This window comes from Sipha flava, unplaced genomic scaffold (assembly GCF_003268045.1).
Source record: "Sipha flava isolate LNK unplaced genomic scaffold, YSA_version1 41_pilon_pilon, whole genome shotgun sequence".
Taxonomy (NCBI): Eukaryota; Metazoa; Arthropoda; class Insecta; order Hemiptera; family Aphididae; genus Sipha; species Sipha flava.
In genome coordinates this window covers 2,568,540-2,595,758 of record NW_020273144.1, presented here as the reverse complement: position 1 = coordinate 2,595,758, position 27,219 = coordinate 2,568,540, and the positions used below count along the sequence as shown (strand labels likewise).

The 27,219-nt window shown below is 26.1% G+C and overlaps 3 protein-coding genes across 13 annotated transcripts in view; 2 read left to right on the top strand and 1 right to left on the bottom strand.

Moving 5' to 3' along the window:
- The first annotated feature begins 663 nt into the window (after positions 1–663).
- On the top strand, positions 664–4,261 carry LOC112688947 (neuronal membrane glycoprotein M6-a). 3 transcript variants are annotated; one of them, XM_025562394.1, is made up of 8 exons: positions 664–880; positions 1,453–1,528; positions 1,811–1,963; positions 2,939–3,098; positions 3,193–3,352; positions 3,436–3,586; positions 3,664–3,812; positions 3,914–4,039. In XM_025562394.1, the coding sequence occupies exons 3-8, from the start codon at positions 1,822–1,824 to the stop codon at positions 4,037–4,039; spliced, it is 888 nt and encodes a 295-aa protein (XP_025418179.1). In that variant the 5' UTR covers positions 664–880; positions 1,453–1,528; positions 1,811–1,821. The 3 variants fall into 3 exon arrangements, with proteins under 3 accessions (XP_025418179.1, XP_025418178.1, XP_025418180.1); XM_025562393.1 differs by lacking the exon at positions 1,453–1,528; XM_025562395.1 differs by lacking the exons at positions 664–880; positions 1,453–1,528 and having other exon boundaries at positions 1,822–1,963; positions 3,914–4,261.
- A 5,684-nt stretch (positions 4,262–9,945) lies between these two features.
- LOC112688918 (vanin-like protein 1) overlaps positions 9,946–27,219 on the bottom strand; it is a 22,774-nt gene continuing 5,500 nt past the window's right edge. For 3 of the 9 annotated variants that reach the window (XM_025562338.1, XM_025562339.1, XM_025562337.1), the window contains 6 exons: positions 14,957–15,127; positions 13,849–13,992; positions 13,507–13,676; positions 13,224–13,438; positions 11,813–12,131; positions 9,946–11,394 (listed from right to left, as the gene is read on the bottom strand). In XM_025562338.1, the coding sequence (XP_025418123.1) occupies positions 10,848–11,394; positions 11,813–12,131; positions 13,224–13,438; positions 13,507–13,676; positions 13,849–13,992; positions 14,957–15,127 (1,566 nt within the window). In that variant the 3' untranslated portion in view covers positions 9,946–10,847. Of the gene's footprint in view, positions 11,395–11,812; positions 12,132–13,223; positions 13,439–13,506; positions 13,677–13,848; positions 13,993–14,956; positions 15,128–15,846; positions 15,926–16,756; positions 16,854–19,096; positions 19,264–23,263; positions 23,398–27,219 lie in introns of those variants that run through there. The other 6 variants (XM_025562341.1, XM_025562342.1, XM_025562340.1 and 3 more) reach the window with 6 other exon arrangements.
- The window catches only part of LOC112688916 (sperm-associated antigen 6-like), a 27,601-nt gene continuing 16,752 nt past the window's right edge, over positions 16,371–27,219 (top strand). Inside the window, exons 1-2 of the mRNA XM_025562335.1 lie at positions 16,371–16,490; positions 17,181–17,298. Coding sequence (XP_025418120.1) covers positions 16,404–16,490; positions 17,181–17,298 — 205 coding nt within the window. The 5' untranslated portion in view covers positions 16,371–16,403. The remainder of the gene's footprint in view (positions 16,491–17,180; positions 17,299–27,219) is intronic.

Sequence of the window (27,219 nt, the reverse complement as noted above, 5' to 3'; positions counted from 1 at the left end):
TAATTATATGAATTATTTTAACTAAAATTAATCCAAATTTAGTTTACTTGGCTGGAAGATTCAGTCTTAAAATGTTTAGCCAAGTATTAAGTATTATATAATAAATAATACAGACCCCATTAAAATAAATACATTTATTTCCACCCAAGTAAACTAAATTTGGATTAATTATTTTTGTATACATTTAACACATTAGACCATTTACTTAGAATCCAACTTCTATCACATATTTTATAGCATTTATCTAATAAGTTTTTTTTTAAGTTTTTTGTAAGTTTTTTTTTATTTAACGTTTTTTACATGGAGTTAGTAAAGTGTTTTTGTTGGGATAAAAATCAACTAAAAACAGAATTCGAATTGGAGGTCTCTACGCAAAGATATTGATTGTTCTCAATTAGCGTTTATACACTTTTTATCCGTTCGCTATATATAAACGAAACTAATCGCGCGTCATATTAATAGTTTATTTTTAGTTTTTCGAGAGTTATAACATAATCTGGAAACTCGGAATCACGGATTCGCTGCGTATTTTCTTTTCGTCGACAAGACAGGGTTTCAGTATTACGCAGGCATTATTACCTCCAATGGAGAAACGTTCACTTTCGAAATTCACCGCCCACTGACCCAGCCCGTTCTATTGTTTTCCGATTACTTTTTTTTTCCAGTCCAAACAATTTTTGATAACAGTAAAATGTAAATAGTCAACAGATAGTTGTTGAACGTTGATTTCATTAACATTACTTGACATTTATTAATTCGCATAATATACTCGCATTCCGTTTTACAGTTTATTAATCGTTCCTAATTTAATTCCTCATTAGTGTTTCATTAGAAGATCATTTTTCTGCGACTGAAGTTATGATCTATTTTGTGTAACTGTGTAAGTATAAACAAATTAATAATGGTTGAATGAGCACTTAAAAGCTGTCTACATTTTAGATCATATTATACAGTTCACCCAATGTTATAGATTCTAAGCGTTGAGTGTGAGCAGCTGTGAAAATTATTATTTTCACAGTTAAATCTGTTTATTTTCCAGTAAAGTTGTGGAGTATATTTTTTTATACAATATAGCTGTAAATTTGTTTTACTTTTTATCGTATGTACATACATGTATAATAAAATATTATACAGGTATATAGGTAGTTTTATTACATTTATTATTTTGTGTACAACATTGGTGTCATGATGAGTCATTTAATATTCTCCAATTCTACACAGCAATATGTTTGAACTGATAAAACTATATAACTAATTAGTGTAAAAACTGTCATGTAATTAAATAATTAGGCTTAATGATTAAAAAAAAAGTGTTTCATTGAATTATTATTATCATACGGTCATAAGCTTGGTATTAATTGCTATAATTAAATAATAATTTCATATAATATTTGGGTGTAACCATGCTGTATATAGTATTGTAATGATATTGGAAAATCTTGTATTTTTCAGTTTTCACAAAGGAGTATTCAACATATTAAAACTTGAGAATTTCATATTATTTTGACTTAAAATTTGTTACTATTTGGTAATTATATAAGCTCAAATTATTTTATGTTACAATCATAACTAAATTGTATCTTAATTATATTGGTAATGTGTTAATTCATTTCAGTTGGTTATTAATCACTTTTATACTATTGTATTCTTTTTCAATATTTTTAAAATAGTATGTGATAAATCAGTATGTTTCTTTTTATTGCTTGTTGTTAACAGAAAGTAATTCTGAAATACTTAATTATATAACTGGTTTAAGTTAAACAAAAAAAATAAAAATGTATAAAAATGTATTGATATATTTTTATTTTAGAATTATAAGCAATGAGCAAATATACTTTCCAAAGGCCTGAAATGGAGATGCCTTTACAGAATTCACATTATATTCCTTCCAGGGAAACTCTTGGGCGTTATTCCGAGTATTCATTACATTCTAGTTACAAAATAAGAGCTGGTGATGCTGCATGTAAGTTAATAAGTTTTTATTATACATTTTTTTTTTTTTTTATAGTAAATTTAAAGCTCTTAACAGTTAGTATCATAGCTGATTGAATAATGAATAAGTGACAAGCAGAATATAATTCCTAAAATAATTTAATTTCTTATTTTTATTATGTCAAAAATCAAAATTTAATTTTATTACTGTTCTTAGTTTTTCTCAATTTAAAAACTGGAATTATTTTACATTTTTATTCTATTTTAAGTGTTTTTGGGTAATCGTATCTTAAACATGAATATATTAATTAGTACTATAATACTAAAAGTTACATTAAAATTAATTATTTTTAGTCAAAAATAATGAATTAAGTTTATATATTCTAACATATTCATCTTTGCATATCTATAAGCATTGAACATTTTATGGGTGTATATCTAGTGAAATGTTCAATATGCGTAGGAAAGGATATAATCTATATAAAATTGAGTAAGGAGGCTATTGGTCACAGGGATTATACTAAGGATTTTTATCAACTATGCATTTTATTTTTAAATAAGCCTATCAAAATAGAACTATGATCTCAAAATATACTGCCAAATTATAGTTAAAAATTATAAAATGTGTAGCTTCTATGTGAAGCAATTTAAAATGTAAAGTATTTAAAAGATATAAAACAATTTACATTCGTGTTCAAAGTATTTTTTTTAATATTTTTTAATAAATTTCCTTTTTACTTTGTTTATTAATCATAATTTAATGTATAAAATAACACTAAACAACATTGAATTAAAAATCAATTACACAAAAGTTTATTATCAAGTGCGCATCTACCTTTTCCAAATATGTAAAATAAGCCCAACTGCAATCTAGAATATGCCCTGATTGGTCATACATTTTATATTATAAAATACATTTTTACAGAGGATATTTCTACTTACTTTTTTATTTATCTAAATTAAATGATTTTTTTGTGTTATATTTGTATTTTTATTTTTTTTTTAGCTACTAATTCTGTGGCATGTACCACAAGAATACCATATGCTACTTTAATAGCAGCTTTATTGTGTTTTACTGGTATTGGTATATTTTGTGGTACAATGTATCGTGGTGCAACACTAAGTGCATTAATGATGGACCAAGTATTTCATTTATATATTGGATGGTATTCTATATTTTTATTAATTTACTCATCAAAGACCAAACTATTATTTTTTGTTCATATTTTTTTTACAGTTAATGTATTTTATATTTTACAGGCTTGAAACTATAAAAACAGTTTTAGTATTGATTGCTGCAGGAATGGGAGCTCTTACATTAATGATTATATTTGTCGGATTTCTTGCTACTGGAGCAACACGTCGCCGTATGTACAAGGCATGGCGAACTAGAGTTGGTGGTCGTATATCTTGTGCAGTTGTAAGTATATAAATACAGTTTAAAAATATTATCATTTTATTATTTTTAAATTTGAACAGTATATTTATGTATTCTATTTTTAGTTTATGGGCATAATTTACATACTTCAATTTTTTTGGATTTTCGTTCTTGGTTTCCTTGTAATTGCTACATTTGTTATGACTGTATTTTGGAAGATGTGTTCTAGCACTCAAGTTCAAGATTATCATCAGTGTATTGATTTAACACAGTTCCGTATGTACAGATTTTCGTATTTATGTATTTTTATTTTAAAACAATTTAAAATATTATGGTTTTACTATATATTTTAGATTTCCTATTTCCACAATCGACTCGTATTGATTATTTAAAGATTTGTGAAACTCGAGATATAAAATTTTTCTGCAGAGATTTTGTTGAAAAATCAGAATTTATGTTTGTTATGGGTACTGTAGGTGTGATTCTCATATTAATAAGTTTGGTAAGAATTATATTTATAAAATCGAATTTACAAAATTTTTTTGACTAGAAGTCAAAGAACAGTTTAACATTTAAAAATTAATATTTTCTTATAATTAATAGGTCCACTATTTGATGTGTTTATCAGCTAACTATGCTCATATCAGAGACCATGAAAAATTTGAAGAACTCCAAGAGTTGCAACTACTACAAGATACTGATTTTGCTACTTCTAAAGAAAGGTTTTAAAATTTAAAAACTTAATTGCCTTATATATATTTCTGTATCATTCCACAGTTGATATTGTGATACAGGGTATAACGTTTTTAATATGCTGTCATTTATTATTCACAATTATATATTTTAATGTGTAAGTAATAGGGTAGTAAGTCTAAAAATGATCATATTTGGTTTAAACTTATAATTTATGCTTCTTATTTTAATTGTTCACTATAACAACATTTAATTTCATCGTATATCTATAATTAAAATATTTTGATAAGCTGACACTGAACTGCACATTAAAGTTATTTAACAGTGTTATTTTTATATATCACTTAATTTTATATTAATTTATGAATTCAAACATTTGACACTTTTTTTACTGAAATTTTTCCCTAATTTTCATGCTGGTATTAAATCTAGTTTTCTAATAATTTAATGAGACTTATATTTTCTCAGTTTTTTTTTTCAGTTGATTTATAGTTGTGCAAATGACAATAAGTGTTAAATATTGTTCCTTTTAAAAATTATATTATATTAAATATTACTATTTGTCAATTTCCTTAGTAATTATTTTATTATATTATTGTTTTATTTAGGTGATTAAATTATCATTTTGAATTTAATCACGCATATGACCCAATTTTTTTTGATTAATAAAATAAGCAATACATTTTTTTTTTTAGTTAAATTAGGATTAAACATTCAAAAATAATTTTAAATATAAGAAATTTTTTATAATTAAATAATTAATTAGTTGAAAATAATTATTTTAATTGTGTTTCATATATTTATGATAAACTAATTATATAATCATTTAAATATATATCTAATCATGTGATAATAATATGTAATTTTAAAATGCAATGATGTTAAATAGCTTACTAAATAACAGTGAATTGGTGTTTAAGTTTATATTAGTTTTTATATCTTCATTAATTATAAAATTTTTCACTTTTTAATAGTGATTAAAAATGAAATTATATTTTTATTTTTTATTTCTTTTATCCTAAAATTGTAATAAATAAATAAAATTTATTGAATGTAAAGTTTAAAATACATCTAATAGTTAATAGTTATAATTATATTTGTATATAAATACTGAAAAATGAAATTGGTTAGTTATAAAATACAAATAAAATTTATTTTAAATAACATTTTATAAGCAAAAAATGAATATGTTTTATTTAATATTAATATTTAAAGTTTAAATAATTGTGATAAGCATAGGCGAAACTAAGGGGGGATTGGGTGGGCTTAGCCCACCCAATTTTGTTCGTAGCCCATTCAGTTTCACTACAAAATAAAACATCAACTCTTGGTTTTTCTAAAAATGTAAATTTTGGTGTAATTATGACATTTGAAACTCTAAGATCTGAAGATGAATTTAAGAAAATATGGGAATAAATAAAAATATTTGTTGAAGAAAATGACATGTGGTTACAAACTCCATTAACTGGTGTATATATTTTGTGATTTTGATAATTTGTTTTATGTTTTTTAACCTAAATAATACATACAAAATATAGGATCAAAGCATCGCAGAAGAGAGTCAATTAGCCTTTATGACTATGTATTAACAAATACCATGGCGGCAGAAAATGATTCATATTCGTCATTAGCAAATTATGTAGAAAATTATTGGAGAACTTTTACATATTTTTTTATCATGGACAGTGTTATTTTCAAACTTAAATATAGGTTTTCTGATGAAAGCTTAGCTATGGCCAGTTCAGTTGTAGTTCATTTTGTAAATTAGATACAACCGATTCAATGAAGTTTGTTGATCATTATAAGGTAATTTGGTAATATGTATATAAATACATTTTAATCGCATAAGGGATTAATGATAACTAATTAATTAATTAATTATAATAATTAGAACTATAGGAATTACTACATATTTCAAAGAGTAGCTTAGAAGCAGAAATTAGAGTAGCATTTAACCTTTAAATAGTAAAAAAAAAAAAGATTTCAATATAAATGATGTCAAAGAAGTCGAAAAACAAATATTTCCAAACTTTCTAAACTTTTATAAGTGGATTTATCTATTCTTATAAATTTAGACACCCGTGAAAGGTCGTTCTCTTCAACGAGGCAAATAAAACATTGGCTTTGATCTTTTATGGCCCATGATCGATTTACAAATTTAATTATTTTAAACATAAAGAGATATGTCACCAACAAATTAGACGAAAATGAAATTGTAAAAAGTTTGCTGAAAAAAATAGAAAAATATTGTTAATTTAATTAGACTTTATAATAAAAATTTAATAGCTATGAACTGTATATTTCATTGATTATATGTGTATATTCTTCTTATTCGTGTTTATTTAGGTAGCTAGTCTGTAAGTAGTAAGTGACTAGGTAAGTGACAACATTTTATTTCGAAATAAACTATTAACGACTAAAGGTAAGGTCGTAAGGATTTCTAATTCATATAAATATAAATGTTAGTGCTGACAATCAATATTGGGGGTGTGGGGACGAAGCCCCCACGGGTCGCTGGTATCATTAAAATTCAGCCCACCCAGAAATTGAACTTTACTTGCGCCTATGGTGATAAAATACGTATTTTTATCACTATTTTTTAAAATAAGAACATTTAGGTAAGCTAACTGAGTTAACTAACCTAATATTACTTTAAGGAAAAAGATTATAGATTCGGTTTATAAAATTTACAAATTAAAAAGGTTATATTTTTAATTAGTTGAAAAAATAATGAGTGTAAATTGGGATGTATGAAAAAAAATGTTTTTAGTGCAGTAAAGAGGAGGATTTTTTGGCGAATAATTAGTAATTAATAGGTCTGTATTTTTATGCAAATACACTTTCTTCTGCAACTAAAATTTTAATCACAAATCTCGACGTTTTACAATGAGTAAATTCTTATTATTACTACTTTTTTTCTTTGCATATTTTTTAAAAAAATATGATTAAATTACATATTTTTATGTATCTGCGTGAGTGTTACATTTTTTAATAACAATCAATAATTATTTTTCGAAATGATTATATTCTTAATTTTTGTTCTGATCCACCGACTTATTTTTATCCTTTTTATATATAGCTTTTTCAATATTTTCGCTTTAAATCGTATGTTAAATCTATACATCTTACATCCTATAATTTTTGTTTTAATTGTCATCATCTAAAGTGTTGTGACATAGATAGAAGTTTTTCCAAGTTTAAATCTATGATATGTGACAATCGCAGAAATTTTCAATTTAAAAATTTCAAATCATTAAGATGTTTATTTATATTTTCAGTACTCAATACATTTTTTTTGCATATTTTTGAGTGCATAAATATGTGCTATATTTATCCATAGTTTTTATTAAAAATTCCGGTCTTAAGTAACTAAAAAATATTTTTTTATTAAAATAAGCATAATTTTTGACCTAAGGTACTTTTCTATAATTATTTTAACTGTAAAAAATAATTGAATCCTGTAAATCCTGTAAAAGGCCAGTTGCGTCCTTATGGTGAGAGGGCGACGAAGATGATTGTCTTCCTTAAGGTGTACTAATTTACATAGTTTGTTAATTTTATAATTTATATTAAATTACTTGATATTTTTATTTTTTTAAATCAATCGAATCTGGATATTTTGTTTTCACAAATACGTATTCGATGTCATAGAATATGATATTATACATATAGGTATACACAATAGACTCATAGAATAATTCTTGGATAAGAAATAAAATGGGCCAAAATATATTAACAGGTTTGGCGCTTTTGCATATTCACTGACAGATCACATTAAATGTAGAAAAAATAATAGACTACTTTGCTAACGACAAAATATGTAGAGATTTTGTTAGATAAACCAATAAAGTACATTTGCATACTAAAATGATTTTGATGATTTGTTTTTTATAATGTAACATTTCAGTAACATAATATTTCGAAAGATGAAAAAAAAGAAATGAACACACTCTGTATCTGAATCCCATGTAAATGAATATTAATTTATTTATTATTCAGCCCCCAAGGTATGGGGAGTAAGGCCTTACAATTAGTTTAAATAAAACACAAATTATTTAAATAATAGAATAATATTTACTGTTCATTGATAAAGTATAATTCAATTTTGTTTATTCCGGACTTCAATTATTTTTTAATACCTACTGTATAAATAATTACAACTAACAAGTATGTTTATACATTATACTTATAAATATTCAATATCTATATATATATATTATATACTATTTGTCATTCATTGTACTCATAGGCGCAATTTGGCGAGGGCTTGGGTGTGCGTAGCACCCTCATTTTCGAAATTAGCACCCCCAAATGTGTTTATGTTAATTTACATTTAAATACTCATTATTCATTATGTATAGAAAAACAAAGTTTTTATTATCTATATAAATATATAATTTTTTTTTTCACGTCTGGAAAAACTCTTAAGATTTACAAAATGAGCTATCTAAAGTACCACCGCATGCCAATTTAAAATTTAAAAAAGTCCATAGAAAAAACTTTTGGACCAGTATTTCTATCCGAAAAAGTGTTAAAAAATAAGATACAAACATCATTATAAAACCATTATATCCTTCGCTTTAGTCAGAATCTAAAAGTGATCATGTGATGAAACATTTGTTTACAGATAGGTAATTCGTTATACATGCAATAAAAATTTATTTACTTATAAAATCAAAGTGAACAATTTAAATTTAGAAATATTCATATATTTACTAAATATTTTAGTAACTGTTGAACTGTATGGGTTGCGGGTGTCTATAACCATTAAGGAACATGAAAAAGATAAAAGGGCTTCAGCACCCCCAGTTTTTTAATTGAAATTGCGCCCCTTATTATATTGTACTAACAATCAAATAGGCACTAGAAAAAAAATTAGAAATCAGTAAATTTAAATTAATCCATAATTACATAAACACAAGTAGTAATTATCCTGATAAATTTGCGATTAAATAATTATAAATGTACACAGGCTTACGCCGGAATACTTTCTACATTATCGTTGGGAGGTTTGCATTCCATCGAATGTCCGGAATAAACTTAATTATATAAAATCATTTTTATTAAACATTGAAATTCAAAATTCACAAAACGGTTATGAAAAAATAAATAATCATTATGGAGTTGTACAATTATATAAAATTAGTTGCTTAATTAAAATAAATAATAAATCAATTAACGTGTAACGGTACTAATATTTAAAGTAAATTTGTTTAATCGAAGAATTTAATGCTATAAATTGTAGAACGCTACCTCTCGCTGTATTTGTTTCATTTAATCTTTAGATAAGTTGACAAGTGCACTATGTTCTGTATACTGCTATTGACATTGTCTTATAGGTAAGTACTTAAGTGCGAGTACCTATCAAAGTTATTGCTATAAATGTCAGAAAAATATGATTTACACTCGTAATAGCGTGTGTCGTAAAAATTAAAGTTCTTTCCTGTGAATGTTAGCGCATTTTCAAATGAAATGGTATATATGTATTTGTTACAAATGCACTACGAGGAACGTTTCTCTTTCTAACAAAAATGTCTGACTACCGTTACGGATACGCGACCGTATAAAATAGTTGTAATACACATCGAACATTACTAAAATGTATACTTATATACCTGCCTATGACCTAATGTATATTAAATTATATAAATATATTCTTACAACACATAGATCGACTGAAAATGAAAAAAATAACAGTATAATATGTTAAGTTTACCGTGTACGAGTACATTAAGTAATAAGTATCAATAAATATTATATATAAATAGTTACATTATGTTTTTTAAAAGAGCTGTTAAAATCGGTGAAGCGTGAGTAAACGAAAAGAAACGTAAACGGTGTAGATTACGTTTTATGGTGTTTTTTTTTTACAATTTAACAATTTTTTAAAAACATACACTACGCACTCGCACGTTAATTTTTTTTTTAAATTGTTCGGTTTCGTTCATTTTTGTCTTTTAATAAATTTGTCGACAATGGTGGATGTTATAATAATAATTATTTTAATTATTTATTATGCCCTTTAACTTGATACACGTAAGGGAAGAAGCCGCCTACGTTTAAAAGCATTACCTTTTGTTCATTTATTTTATTTATTCGTTAAGTGAGTTTCTACACCAGTCTCTCTTCAGTGGCCGTGGGGAATCACCAGTATGAGTTGTTAGGTTTGGTATAAAAAAGTTGTGATTGGAAAAGGGAGTCTGCTGCATGATTGTAATAAAAATTAAAAGTGTCGACTGCAACGGATTTTGTACACATCGTGAAACATCGGAATTATAATATGAATTAACCAACGAGTTTTATTTAAGCGTACAACAGTGCGTACCCGTACAACGAATTCTCGATGGTTATAATTCCTAGGGGAGAAAAATGTGTTAAATTAATTCGATTTGTTGAGCTTTAATTTGCATGTCAATATTTCCATGTGAATTTGTTTTCCATCGAATTGCCGAGGACCCGGCCGGGACGCGTATTGTATACTCTACTCGGCCGTCGTCCCGCTCTTACACACAACGGGATGCTCATGTGTACTGGCTGGTAGTTTTTATTATTATTATTATTATTATTATTAGATTACTTTTCGAGTTTGCACGATTTATTTGCATAACAGTATTCGTTATAGTTAATGTATTGTGTTGGGTTCGGCGACTGTCCGTACGCGCATGTATTCCAAGTATTATTATTATTATTATTACTGTTATCGCTATGTGTTTACAGGGAATAATTTTTTATTGTACGTTTGTGTAGTGCGTAGTGCTGCCGCGTAGGGCGTACGCGCACTGGTGCAGTACGCGCACTGCTGCTCTACGGGTATAGTATACGTATAGGAACGGGGACCGGGATGTCATCGGGCCAACGGCTGTGGAAGCTTGTAGATGCCGAACGTGATCAGGTTGGCGACCGGCTTGGACAGCTCCATGTTGACCTCGAGCATTTTCCGCTTGCCCACCGTCACGGTGCGCTTGCTGAACGTGTAATGGTCGTTGGTCAGCGGGTAGCTGCGCGCGTCCAACGTGCTGGGTATGGGCAGCGTGCCGAGGTCCGGCGACCGGGCCGTGATCGCGATCGCCGTGATCGTCACCAGATCCTTGGGCGGGTCGTAGTAGACGACGGCCGCGGACGCCGCGGCCGGCTTGTACGCGGTCAGGCCGCACGTCTCGATGTGGGCGTCCATGAAGCCGCCGAACGATCGCGTGCCCGAGTACCCGAACATGTTGTAGTCGGTCGTCTCGTTGTTGTTCTCGTTCCGCCAGCTCACCGTCATCGCGCACTCGAAGCCGTCCCGCTCGTACGCGAACGTCGCCGTCAGCGTGTCGTCCTGATCCGCGTCCGGGTCCTCCGACCGCATGGTCTTCACGTAAAAGTTCCTGAAGCTGTTGTCCGTAAAGAACCTGCAACCAGGGGCAACGTTCAATGGCAGTGGTGTAACTCTGTATGACTGGTGGAGAGGGTGGGGGTGGGGCTCGATTGCTATTATTAAACCGCCGTTGAAGTACGTTTTCTACGCCCACGGTACGATTATAACGGCCTACGTCTTGTAAAAAGTTTACTACTTAACAAATCCGATTTCGTTGGACGCTAAAGTTAAATCATAATAAATGACCTATCTGAGGGTGCCGATATAGCACAATGTGACGATCGTCCTACTGTACCGTATTAGTTGTATGATTGTTACTCAATTGATATTTTCGATTCTCGGTAAAATAATAACAACATAAGTATTGTAATCCAGAAGAAAAACAAAAAAAAAAAAAAAAAAATCGGAAAGGATTATTAGTTAAGAACGTGTGTGTGAGCAATTTAACTGACCTGAGATCGCTGGGCCGGTTGCTACTCGGTGCCGAATTTTCTTTGCCGTAAGGCAGGACTAGATAATCAGAAACGAACGTCCGATAGCTACTATCAATGGAACATTTCTTCGATTGACATTCACTGTCGGGAAACTTCCTTTTCAGCACTCTTGACACTATTATCTGTGTACCCGGTCGGTCAGGCATGACCATGACCAAAGGTCCGTCACGACCCGCGTAAATGCCGCTGCCTCCCCCGCTCATTGCCGGCATACTGTAACCGGACGCTATTAGGTTTACGTCGTTGGTATACGCCCAGCCGGCTTGCACTGAATCGGCTGAAACAGTCGGAAAAGTAAACGTTGGACAACACATACAAAATATACGGGTCACGATGTTTTTCAAATCGAATGCGTTTTACAATTGTCGTATACGGGTATGCGCTAATTCTACGATGTCGAATGATTCACTGTCGAATAAACACGTTACGCGTTTCGTGTGTACGTACGGCTTTTCATAATGTAATATTTATTTAATTGTTGGAAAACATGATGTAAGGTCTAATTTCCAGGTACGATAAATATATATTATGATGTATCATGGACACAAACAAACGAGAAACGTTCAGAAAACACGGTAAACCTAAAACCAGTAAACTAAAGGTTATGATTAGGGCTGTGATTTGTAGGAAAGCGCTTTTTTTTTGGTGATTGTAAAACGTAGCTTTGTAAATACATAATTTGAATTATGTAACTACGAATCTATTTATGCAAATTTATTTTGCATTTTTTGACATTTTTAATTTTTATGTAATTTTTGTGAATTTTTATGTCATATTTTCCTTATTTAGTTCATTTTCCGGTATTTTTAATCAAATTCTAAAGACTAAAGATGAATAAGGTACGCGAAAATAAATATATTTAAGTTTGTTTTATTATTTTAACAAAATAAATATTAAAAAAAAAAAAAAATGAAAAAAATGTTTCAGGTGAATAGCATTATGTATAGAAAATATCAACATTTTTATTATTATTTTTTTATTAACACTCTAAAAATAATCAATACTTTTTTATGCATGTAATGTACTAATGTATAATATCCTGTACCTAGTATTAATATAAATATAAAATTTAAATTAAAAACCATTTTAAATGAATTTTATATTATCATTTTTGGCATTTTATATTGCATTTTTTTTGCATTTTATATGTATATTTTATTGCATTTTTTTGCATTTTAAGTGCATATTTTATTTAATTTTTTTGACATTTTTAATACATTTTTTAAGGTTCTTAAGTGCATTAAATTCACATTCCTAGTTATGATGTATGTATATTTATTATATTATGAAAAGCCGTAGTTTTGTATAGAAAAATTAAGATTAATGTATAAATGCACTACGGCCGTAGTGACATATTAGTGTATCAAACCTGTTAGCAAAGGAATTTCTGAAAACCAAGCCGTGGAATAAATAACATCCTTAACACCAGTTTCCCGAATGAGGCGAGCTGCAGGATCTTCAAACATTATGTCAAAACATATGAACATTCCAAATCGTACCCCGAAATCAGTATCGAACGTGCATAGTTCAGATGGCTGGGTATGATTAAATCCAAATTCTCTGAACAAGTTAAATTTCCTGTACCTGAAATCAATGCATGCATTTTGATTTTAGTACCGATTTTGTAATGATTTTGGTAAAATCCATATTACCTGGCAACGATTCTTCCTTCTCTATCGAATACCACGTTCGTGTTGTAATAATAAGCTAAATCTTCTGGACACGCATCGTCTTCTTCTGTTTTGCAATATTCAATTTCTGGTAAATTTACCACCACATACATATGATGAAGCCGAGCCGCACACGATAGTTTATTTAACACCTATACGTATAGTCTAGTATATTATATTATAGATAATATATGCGTTGTTATTAATTACGTTCAGTTATTATAATTTTGATCTAATAATTTAGTATATAATTATTGTATTTACTGTATTTACTGTATAATCATATTATAGATATTATGGACTATTATGCTTATTTGAACTTACTGTACTGCAGTATTTTGTAAAACACGGGATGGTTTTACTTTCCGGGGAAGGGATTTCGGTCAAAAAAGGTCGTATTTCTTTTCTATCGTCAGGTAAAGTGACTCCGGTCAATCCTGCTTCAGGGAAAACCAGTATATCAACATCCTGTAACATATTAAAAACGTAATTTTGATTTAATCGTGAAATTATGTTTAAAAAAATCAATTAATTTTCGTACAATAAATTAATATTTTAAATTCATACAGGAATGTCAACTAACAGTAGCGGATCCAAGATTTAATTTTTTTGGGGTGGGAGGCATATTCCAAAAAGCAGTGATAATTTTGGGGAGTTATTTTCTTATTCGCCGTACATTAATACTTGTACAATTTAAAATTTGGTTATAGTTTTTATTTGTTTTTAAAAACCTTTCTTATTATCATTTGGATCAAAAGTACTACATCTCTAATTCACTTACTCGCTCAGTTATACACTCAATTACTTATCTATATTTACTGTTGAATTAAAATTAAAAGGTTAAGAATTAAAATCTAACTTAAGCCAATGGGGTAGGGGAAGTCCCCTTGGAACTCCCCTTTAAATCCGCCACTGTAAAGTAATGCAAGTACAATTTCAATTTGTAACTATTTTCAGTATGTTTGTAAAAACATTTCGAAGATGCATTACTCGTATAACTTTTCAAAACTTATTTTGGTAGGTCACAGGTATTGTTTATTAATTATCTACTCAAAAGTCATAACTTATCAACTCAGTTATTCTAATAATAAGATAAATTCTCTTATTTAAATTTAAATTTATTAAAAAAAATTAGAACTGAAAATAAGAATTGCTGTAAAGTATGTGTTCTTTAATACAACTCAATTTCATAAGTAATATATGACGACAATTTTAATTTATAGGTTAATTAATATATCTATAATAATACTATTAAGAATAAACTAAGTAATACTATAATTTTATTGTAATTAAGAAGTCAATTAGCTTACATAATTTAATTGTACTATTAGTAACGTTTTAGAAAGTTTAAAATAAAATGAAAAACAATTTTAATGCGTTATTTACATATTATATATTTAATATATTATTATAAACTAAAAATTTTACTTACATATTGGCTAACATTGTGAATAATGTCTTCATATATAGGTAAGTTATTCTGGATCGACTGTAATGGATTTGATCCTAAGTTGGGGTAGTATTCGACAACAGCCGCAATATAATGTTGGTTGTGAAATCCTTTGCTTTTAGATGTTTCATTTCCGCTAACCATTAGAGTTAGCTGTAAGTATTAATATAAAAATTTATAATCATAATAATTATTTTATACATAAACATATACAGTCAAATATCTAAATAAATACGTCAAGTTGAAATCTTACGTTATGATTCATTGTTTTGATAAGATTTTAATATTTATATAAGTCACTTAATCCCAATTAGTATACATAAAAAATGTACAGCAACATTTATTAAACAACTATAATTAAATATTTAATTTTAAATATTCAAAATATGAAAATTGTAACTAATCGTAGTAGAAAGTGTTAATTATTTAGTATAATTGGAAATTTATTAGCGTTTATATATATATATATATATATATATATATATATATATATATATCATTTTAATGAAAATTATAGTACATATACGAGTACATCAATTTAATAGTAAAAAATAGAATCAATGATATTTAGTGGTTTATTATATTAAAAAAAAAAATTATAAATTAATACCTATAATTTGTATTTTTATTGTGTGTTTTTTAAAAATAATTTTTATATTAACTAAATAATAATAATAATAATAGCTGTTTATAAAAAGTGTAAAATTTAAATTTGATATAATGTACGATACATAATAATGTTGATTTAACAATTTTTATGAGTGTATATTTAGAACAAATTGATTTGTAGGCAATCCTATTAAAAAATGAAAAAAAAAATAAATAAAAAGTAAACGAATCATTTGCATAATATATATATAGTAAAAACTTACCAAGCATATTAAAATAACAATTAGTAGAGGCACAGTCATAATGTAGTTGCTTAAGAATTTCATAATTATATTTTTGGTTCTAAAACATATTAGTTTTAAATTTATATTACTAATTGTTAGTGCCATATATTTTATTATACTTATTTGTTTTATAAAAATTGATAAAATATAAAAACAGAAAATTAAAACACTTAAAGATAAATGTTTTATATTGAATAATCCATTAAGTATGAAAATAAAGTAAATAATTATTATGTTTCTAGCTGGGAATCTGAATCTCTTCTTGAATAAATACTAATAAATTATATTGATATGAAAGCCATACATTTTAACACCTATAGAAACACGATGAGGTCAATGTTACATTGTTTATCATATGTTTATCGTTTATATGAAATCGTATTTTATTTATATAACACGGTTTAGGTTTATAAGAAATTAAAAATTTAAACATGTTACACGATTATAACTATTTTACATTAGTTGTTATTCAATTTTGTATTTATCAATAATATTCTAATACAATTAAGAATTAAACATGTTATACGAGGTATAGAATGTACAAACGATTGAGACCGTGGATTTCAGTTACAATACATTATAGAATACGCAGATATTTGAAATTATTTGAGGAAATAGAAACGGTAATTTCAAATAGTAAACACATTTTCTTAAATAAATAAAAAATTCTTATCATTGCAATTTAATTTGGTATTGAGTATATTGTTTCTTTTCAAATATAGAGATATTCAAAATTTTGTTATGCTTATTTTTTAGTACTTTGCGTATAAGATAATTTAGTTAATATTTTACTATTGGACAATATAGTAAAACATTAGTTATTATTAATAACACATCGTTAAAGCTATACAATTGAATAATACTGAGTGGATTTTCAAAATAACTTTACCATTTTTTGTTGATATCCCTTTTCTACGTCTGTTAAATTTTGCTTGCACATGGCTCATCTTATGAATAACATTTAATTATGTATTACAAATTAATTTAAATACACGACAACGGATTTAAAGCTTATTTATAAAAAAATAGTTATCATAATTTAATACATTTATATGATATATATATATATATATATATATCGAAATGTTATTAGACGGTATCAGTTTCATAAAAAGATATAAAAACAAAGGGTTTATACTTTTAATGAATATAATCCTAGATGAACTTTGGGTTGTATAATATGTTTTTCTGCTTTGAATATTTGATAAGAATATGTGTGTGTGTGTGTGTGTGTTTGCGCACGCATGTATGTTTTATAAAATATAAACTCATAGTTCGCAAATAAAAATAGTGTCAATAATGTTTTTATCTAGACGCAAAAAAAGGACAACTATTTATTTGAAATGTTTTACATCGTGCCTACATTTATGCAGTCAAATCATATTTTTATCAGACACGTTGTGTACGAGATACATTTTATACTGAAGAATGGTAAGTATATCGTAAGATTATAATTTTTTAAATTTGTTTTTTGTTATTGATCAAAAAGCCTCGGCATTTATGACCATTGGCTGACGATGGTTATTAACGGTAGGTTTGGTAAGTATACTGAATTAATGAAAAATATATTTTGCTGTAATATTTAAATGGATCACGTATCTTGAGAATATGACTTTATCGCTAAAAGCCCAGATGGTACCCTATTTGGAAGTTAGTAACGCCATGCATAGTTTAACCGCAACCGTAGTTAGTTACCCATTTATAATAAAATTAAGTTCCTTACTCTAAATGTTTTATTAAATTAATGTTTTTATTAAATAAAACACATTTTGTAAATATTGGAATAATGTATATTTTTTTTTTTTATAATTGCTATAGTATGCGTGTTATATAAACGTGTTTTGTGAGATTTGAAAATAAAAAAATATTATGGATTGTGAATTTTCACTGTTTTTTTTATAATAAATGTGATAAAACTATTTATTTATTCGCTGATATCTCCATATTCGTGACAAAAATATGACGAAATTAATTTATGGATAATTTTATCATAATAAATAACGGATCATTAGTGAAATTCAAGTTACCGTTAAACACGTTTTGTAAGAATTTATGGAATAGAAACTGACCAATTAAACAATCAAGTGAATGCATGAAAATAAATTCACCCAATATAAAAAAAACCATTTGAATTCGACAAAGCCACCAACCTTTATAGAAACAATTTAGCACAAACATAACGGACTATTGTCTTATCTCCTTAATTATAAATATTCGAAAAAAGACGGTAAGAGTTGTTGAAGAAAAAAAAAATGAATAAACATTTTAAATGGCTTCTTGCATAAATCTATATTGTTTATTATTTATGATTTAGAATTTATTTATTGTTATATTAATATGATTAAATTTGCTATACCAATAATTACGTGCTGTTGTAATTGCATTGTTTGACTAAGGTCATTGTTTTTATGATAAACAGATAAACTATACATGTTATCGATTAACACCACGACAGCCGATAAAATGCACCGAAGAGGATATATGTAAGAAGATATTCTCATATTTACTCCTCCTGAATGAATATATCCACTTAAGGTACATATATGTATTTTATATATATATATATATATATATATATACAACAAGATGAAGGTTCACCTATGTATAATTAAATCAACGATTAGGTGAATCTATATGGGTACTTTTATCGTTGTACGCACATGTTTATTTTATATTTATCTATGTCATAATTTTATCTTAAAAATTATTAGTATTAAATCATTATGTAAATTCTATAGTTTCAATGATTTAAATAAAATTATTTTGAATATTATAAATATTTATCTGATAAATCGTATATGTAGACTGAAAAATAATTATCAGTAAAGTTTTGGATATATATATATATGCCAAAAAAATATGACATTTACGCACTCTTTTGGTCGCTTGTTTACGAAAATAAAATTATGTTCGAATTATATGAAAAAGTTAGTGTGCTAGCTAAATTAATTATTTAGTCCACGTCGTTATTACGACACCCTACGCCGCTCTAAAATTATCTTGGAATCTTTGAGTTAACCATTTAAGTTGTAGTAATCATGTTTCGAATAATTTAATTTAAAAAGTATAAAACTATAATCCTTAAAAAAAAAATGATTAAAAATGTTTAGTAAAAGTTTTCATGTAGTTTAAAATACCTTAATAGAGATGTGAGAATTGTTATTAAGTGTTTAAATAAGAATTTGATATTATTTTTTTAAGTTAAATAACCAGCTAACAGACTACATACCTATATGTATTGAATAAGGTTGAAACACCAAATTGTCTTCGGTTATAGGTAGTATGATATCGTAGTTTGTAAAACAGATGCCGGCAGTACTGTTAAATTTTCTAAAAAAGAATATACCGAACAAAACCGAAAGACGATTAGAGTGATGCGAGTTTATATAAAGGTTTATCACACAGAAACTAAATACTCTTTGATTCGTTGAGTTACGATAAAATCATGAAAATGAATAATATATAATCATTATATTTATAAATTAGTCGAATTTTAATTTAATCATGTTCATTGTATGATAATGTCTGAGGAGGTGACTCAATTACGGCTCTTTTTATAACAATGTATAAAAATTCAAAAAATTATATTTAACTAGTTTTCAACAATGCATCAAGTAATTATACAAATTAATCATTAACCATATTATGATAATGACTTGTATGTTTCTGTGATTGAGTTATCAGAATATTAATAAACAGTATTTCATTATCTTTTTTAAAGAATATTTTATAAAAAAATGCCGTATATAGATTATTTTAACCTTTGTTAGTTTTACTGTTAAATTATGATTGAGTACAATAATATATAATACCTACCTACTAATTTAAAATTAAAGTTGGACTGAATTTATTTGATTATTTGTTGTATTTTTAATACTCTAATGAAAATTATATGTTTTATATTATGTTAATTGTTTTATGTTTAATTAATTAAATGTTTATTAAATTTTCCTATTTATGTATATTATACAAGTGTGCGCAGATCTATATTTCAGAGGATGTCTACAATGATTTTGGGCCTTATTTTAACAAAACGTGTAGGTTTATTTAATAAATTATAATGTATAAATAATTAAATAAACATAATTTTACATATTTTATTTAATACTATGGTATATTATTGTCAATGAATATGTTTTCTTTGAATCTCTTATATTTTTCTTAGTTAGCTTCAACTATTTATGATTTTTGTATTTTTTTAATCGATTGTAGCTGTTATATTATCATAATAAGTGTTTGCACGAAAATTTAGAGAATTTAGTTTGATTTTTGTAATATTTTTTACCAAATATTTTTTAAAACATTACATTTAATTTGAGCAACATTAGTTAAAATACGGTCCCCAAACTTATAGGCTTAAATTTTTACGGCCCCACTTCAAAAATTTTGGGGTGTGCCCAAGCACCTATGATAACATTTTTATATTTATAATTTAATTAGTGTTTTTGAAGAAAAATGATTTTTGTTTATTTTAAATAACACAAATAGTTAAGACAACACGGTATAACAAATTATTAATACATTAGGTAAATCGTTTGGAGATGAAAATTCAAAATTCATAGTAATAGTAAAATGACCAGCATAAAAATGGCCTTCAATAAAAATTACTACCTAATAAATACACTCTAAGTACATTCAGTTGATAAATAACAGTAATTTAACTGACTGCAAGATGAAATATATAAAACATTAAAGAAATTATTTTATGATATAGACGAATATCATTGAAAGTAAAAGGCTACTACTATAGGTATTAAGAAGGTAATACAGCAAATTTTTTCTATGGAAAGTTAAGAATAAAAATTGAATCAAATTTCCTTTTAATTGAAAAATACCGACTTGTCAATCGAATGTAGCGATGGACGATGGTAATACAATTATTAAACGGTAAAGAACTATACATACGAGTAAGGAGGGCGCTTACCATATTATATAATTAATGTGAAATGTTATATTCTCAAGATAATTAGTTTTTAAATTATAGATCTATTTGTTTGAAAAAATTGACTTAAAAATATTAACTAGTTTTTTTTTTAAATTAATTTATATTTATAAAATATTTTTATCATAGTATTTAAGTTAATTTATACTTAAGATATTTTTCATAATGATTAAACTGATGATTTAAAGAAATTTAAATTTTTTCATGCACTTTTTTTTAATGATGATATATTTGTAAGACATTTAAAGAGTTTATTTAATTTTTGCCAATGAAATATTAAATTTTTAATTTATTATATTTTAAATCTTTTTTATTCAAGGAAACAATTTTTACTGTTTCTTTAAATTGCTATAACAAAAAATGGTAAATTTTTTTTTCTTGTAAATAACTAAAATAATGATAATAATCAAGGCTAAATAATCCTTGAAATTATTGAGTGTAACAGGTCAATAATTTAATTATTAAAGTGATCATCTCTGAACTAATTATATTTGATAAAATATATTTAAATGTAATAACTGTGTTTTGATAATCACATGCTTATTTTACGAGTATTAATTCTTTTATTATAAATAACATATTTATAATATATGAATAATTCGTTATAAATTATTCAAATACAATTATAAATAGTGTTTGAAAAATAAAAAAACGAGGAAAATTATTAATTTAATACTGCTTAATAGTAAAATTTAGTTAATTTTGTGCATCGCTTTTTTATAAATATGATACTAGTTATTAATTTTATAAAATTCGTAATAATATTACGATATAATAATATATATATATATATATATATATATAAATATATAATATTATCATCATTGAGTAATTTAATTTTATGGAGAAGAATCAGCATTCAATTCCACGGTATTATAAACTTAAAACCAGTTTTGCGTAGAATTGAAGAGAGCTTTGTATATTGAAATTAGTTTATCTGCTTTATTTGTGTATATTCGAGTTGTCTGGGTTTATATTTATAAAATTATAAGCAAAGAAGTCTTACAACATTTTAATTAATTTTATTTTATAATAATTTTTTTTATGACCTTTTCGTAGATTTTAATATTTTAGTTTTTAAAATAAATAGGAGTAATTTTAATTTTATTTATTTTGAAAATAAAATTTTAAAAACACCGAAGTATCAAGTTAATTATTCTAAAAGTAGTAATAGGCTAAATCTGCTGTAAGATGGAAAATAATTTGACCAGATCAATTATACTGCATAAGGAGAACAAATTAATATAAAATATATTGATGGTCTATATAATATAATCATTTATTTCCAAATTAATCATGGATAGTTTCATGGTACTTAAAGTGCAATTAAGTGCATTAATTATATTGTATACTTAGGACTTATGTCGTATTTATACATTTGTGGGTTCTTTATAGGTGTATACTGTATAGCTATTTATATATTCATTATGCAGCTATTATAACTAATCTGGAACCATATTGTAATCTCTGATAAGTTATATAATGTACTAAAAGGATTGGGATACGATAATTTGTAACCTCCATCTATCACACGTGCTATATAATGTATTTTACGCGTATTTTGTTTCTAATGTATCAATGAGAAATTATCAGTGTTCATAACGTTCACTTAAAAATTAAATTCGTTCACGTTCATTAAATTTTTTTTTATATTTGTGAAACACCAACCTGCATTTTGTTAAAATGAGACATGTAACAAAAATGTAACAACAAAATGTAATATGTGTATTTTATTTTATGTTAAAAATTTATGCTAAAACATATTACAATCAATATTTGTATTTATACATATATTTTTAAAATGGTGAATACATTTGCAAATTTATAAGCGAGTTCATGAACGCCCCAAAAATCGTTCAAATTCGTTAAAAATATTAAGGGTATTCATCTTCACGTCCTATTTGACAACAGCGAGTGACGTTTGCGTGTCGTTCACCAAACAGGAACGTGAAAGATGCGTTTTACGAACAACTTTCTTTTCAAAAATGGAAATTATTGATAAGTGATTAGAGGTGTGATAAGAATTTAAAAAAATATCTGAATTAATGGCAGTGGTGCTGCTAGGAGTAAGCTGAAAAATATTTCAGTCTCACAGATGGTTCATTCTATGAAAGGTTAACACATTGTACTCTTTTTTTTGTTTTGAGTTAAATTTATAATTATTATAACAGTTTTACTTAAATTAGAAATAGGAATTAATTTTATTACCAAGTAATTTTACAGTATAAAAGTAAAAATTCCAAATTATATACCTAATATTACGAGTATTTACAGTACATATATATATAGTTTTTTTGTACATGAACGTAACATTGGTAAATTATACGTTCGGTATGGTTTTTGTTTGAAAGTTTGCGGTTCATATTTTAATTTACAGTCGAATTTTAAAGTCTTCGCGAAAATAAGTTGCGTTGGTAGAGAAAATTGAGTATTGTTTTGATAAAATATTCTTACCTTATTGATGAGTTATCCTAGTTTTTTTCAAAGTACTTATTGATGTTAACTTATTTGATTCGATTATTACGCACAACGATCACTCAAGTATACTGAAGCGGGACAGTCGTCAGAATGGCCAAAAGAAAATAGTAAGAAAATGAATAAGTCTATTTCAGTATTATTATAGAGTCGTTCACCTTGATTGTTGGTCAAACCAGGAAACTGTCGCGCACGCGGATTATAACGAGAAGTTCGCGTACACACATAATAAGTGCAACACGTTACACGTTTTAACGCACTCTATAATGATGAGATGACCCACTGATGCCATGGAAAATGTTAAAAACCGCTCATATCCATGTGCCTGTACCGTTTAGCCTTCGTGGCTTCGTGTAGTTGTAACCGTACGGTTCGTTATAATTTATAATTACTCATTTGGTGATATTGGAGGAATATTGCTGACGCATAATTACAGTAATGAAATGCAATAAATATGTTCAAATCAGTATAATTAAGGTTATCCAGTAATTAGTTCTCATTTCCAAATTCATATTAAGAAAATATCAACATTTTCAATTCAAGGAAATGACTCCAAAACGGTTATATTAAACTATTATTGTGTTTTAACGTGTACTTACGAACAAAATAATACTTGCTTATTTTTCTGTGACAGGTCGTGGAAGTTGTTTTTGTTATTGAACTCAGTTTTAATTCATTTAATCCTAACACTGTTGCTTATCCATTCAGTCTCAACATTGCTATTTTTTCTTATTGTGGTGATATTATTTTTTAATGTTATTTGTATGGTTATTTACTACTTAAAATTCAAATATAAGTATTTACAAAACATTTTACATATTTATAAATAATAATTTGTTTTGCTTAGATAGATTTTACTCGAAATATTTACTTACACGGGATACATCGCAATAAGTAAATCCAAGTGGAAAACTGCAGGTCTTTTTTTTTATGGTATCAAAATATATCAATTTATTACATTTATTTTCATAAATCTGAATGTGATGGTTATTAAAAGGATATTACTACATCATCAGTAGTACCTAAAACTAATTGAAATTTTAGAAAATATTCAAAAACCACCATCTAACATTTATAGATATAAAATAATATAAATTATCTTTGAAATTTATATTTACGTTTCACGCTGTACGTATACATTAATACTATACACAATAATAATGCTTGATTTAATCCAACCTATAAGTATATTCGTTGTTATAAATCTAAGAGTTACTGTTTTATGCCACAAAAATTATAGAATATTTTATTTTTGACTGATGTATAAGTTGTGTATTATTTTATATGTTTTTAGTCATTATTTACAAAATCGATGTTCTGTGGGTCGAGTGAGACAACTGCATAGCGGTTTCTCTTACATTTTTGTACTAAGAACGCGAGCTGAGTTTCAGTTTATCGAAAAATTGTCTTTCTTTTTTGTTCCAATTGTAATCATAATAAATTGAAGTATAGATAAGATAATGTTATATGTAACTGTATTATATTATAATATATGTACTTATTATATTGTTTTTTAATTTTTTTTTAATTGATAATAACTACCTTAGACCATATTTTTTTATATTATATATATATATATATATATTGATTTTACAATATACAGATACACCATCCTACTGATAAAATGTTTTTTACTGTTGAAAACTTTTTTTTATCAAGCTGAATACAAACAATTATAGCGACGATAAGTGGCCGCTTAGTTACTGTCAATTTATCAATAGGATGACGTATTTGTTTAATGTAAAATCAATGTTACGTATAAGTATGTTCTTAATTTTATTTTTACTTAGATTTCATATAGATTGACATTTATAATTTATTTGAGTGTAATTTTTAATTTGAAAACTAATGAAAAGTGAAAACATAGTGAATTAATTTCATGATGAATAGACAATAATAATAATTAGGTAACACTAATTATTCACTTTTTAATTATATGCGTAGAAGTATCAACGTGTTAATCGTTTTTTTCAAAAAAAATGATAATTAATTACTAATTTATGTAATTTTGTAACAATCTAATTATTATCAATCATTATTACGTTTACTTAAAACAGTTAAAAAATATTTGTTATAAAAAGGTAAATTATAGCTAAAAATGAATTTTGTTTTCACTTTTTTTTACACCATTCTCTATTATTTATTAAATATATGTGACTAATTATTTTTAGTTTTTAAAGGCAGTCATAAATAGCAGTAGGTTAGCAGTATTCTTTTATTCTGTTAATTTTTTAATTAGTTTTGATTGGTTTATTTTAGTAAAGTCTTAAATTGTGGCTCATGACTATTATAGTGGTTCTCTATACTTAACCGGTGAGTCACGTAAGCTCTAAGATTGGGTGGTGATTAGTCTTTAGTTCAAAATTTAAAAAATTCAAATTCATATGTAATAAACAATATTATATGTACTATATTATTCATGTCATATGACATAAAATAAAATAATTTTCGAGTTAACCCAAAACCGTACTATTTTATAATTGTAGAAGATAAGAATAAACAATCGATTAAAGTAATGGCATAGCCCAAGTTAATCGATTTACTCTTTTCTTTTGATAAACTATTTTCACCTATCATTTATAAATAAATTACATAATACAGAAATGAGCCAAGTCGAAGTATTTTGTGTGAAAACAGTATCTAAGGGTCAAATATCGTACTATTTTATTTTTTGTATTATTACATATACTTTTTTCTGTATCATTACTTAGATTAAAATTAAATATTACCAAGATACCTAGAAAATATAAATTTTTATTTATTCAATTATAAAAGCATTTCTACAATGGTATACCTACATTAAACAATCTTAACTTTTTTTTTTTGATTTTCATGTCTAACAAAGTGGATATGGGTCACAAAAAATGTATGGTAAGAAAAATGGGTCACGAATCAAAAAAATTTAAGACCACTGCTCTAATATATGCTTGAAAAAAATTGTTATATTATAGTCAATTAAAATTGTCTCTAAACAGTAATTTCATATGGGTAATAGGAAAATATAAAAAAAAATTACTTCTAAGTAAGTTGTCTCAATATACAGTTATTAATAACAGTAATTAATTGATAGAATATTTTTAAAAAATTATAATTAATGTGAATAAGTTATGTGCGTTATAAATTAATAATAATTATGTAATTATGATAGGTTTTTAAAATAGTCATATAATATAACAAAAATATTAAATTCATTCAAAATAAAACATTTGTATATACCTACTTCATAATAAAATGTATAGTAAAATTGTTTGTATTTCTTGGTTCTCATGGTGTCATAAATATTATCTTATTGTACTCTCGGATTCAAAAGTTAAGTTAATAAATTAAGTCAAGTATAAAATAATACTTCTGAATAAATACTTATTATCATCTTGATTTCAATTTTAGTTGCAACAGTTTTTACGATGGAATTTTTTCCGAGCCAAAAATGTAAACTACTAACAATTAATAAAAAAAACGTAGGTAGGTACGCATTTACGTCATAGTATATATTATAGCACATGAGATGGACATGTTTAAACGCCTTCTTATTTTGGTATCAATACATTTTTATTTTTTATTTAGTTATTTTTTTATTACATAAATTAATGAAATTATGGTCAAAACTTGTGCGTCATAATTGCATACGTCAATATCTTCCTATACTTGTGGGATTATTATATTTTCCATTAAATAAATAATGAAATTATTTAACTTTGGACTACTATAAATATTTATTAGATATACTAAAAATATGCGTTTATTTCTTCGTATAATATATATATTAACTAGTTTAGTAAAATTCGCTTAAGTATTAGCTACAGCTTTATTTTATTTTTTACCAAACATAATAATATGTGATTTTATGCAAGGGGTAGTAAGTATATTTTTATAAAGCTTAGTTGATCTCAAATATAATTAAAAAAACGACTTTTTTTTTAGTTATTTCACATGTA

What these genes read in the sequence shown, in the direction of transcription:
- LOC112688947 (XM_025562395.1), top strand. Translation starts at nt 1,822, where the DNA reads ATGAGCAAATATACTTTCCAAAGGCCTGAAATGGAGATGCCTTTACAG. An exon ending in AAGAGCTGGTGATGCTGCAT is followed by an intron (nt 1,964 to 2,938) that starts GTAAGTTAATAA and finishes TTTTTTTTTTAG; the next exon opens with CTACTAATTCTGTGGCATGT. An exon ending in TTTCATTTATATATTGGATG is followed by an intron (nt 3,099 to 3,192) that starts GTATTCTATATT and finishes TATATTTTACAG; the next exon opens with GCTTGAAACTATAAAAACAG.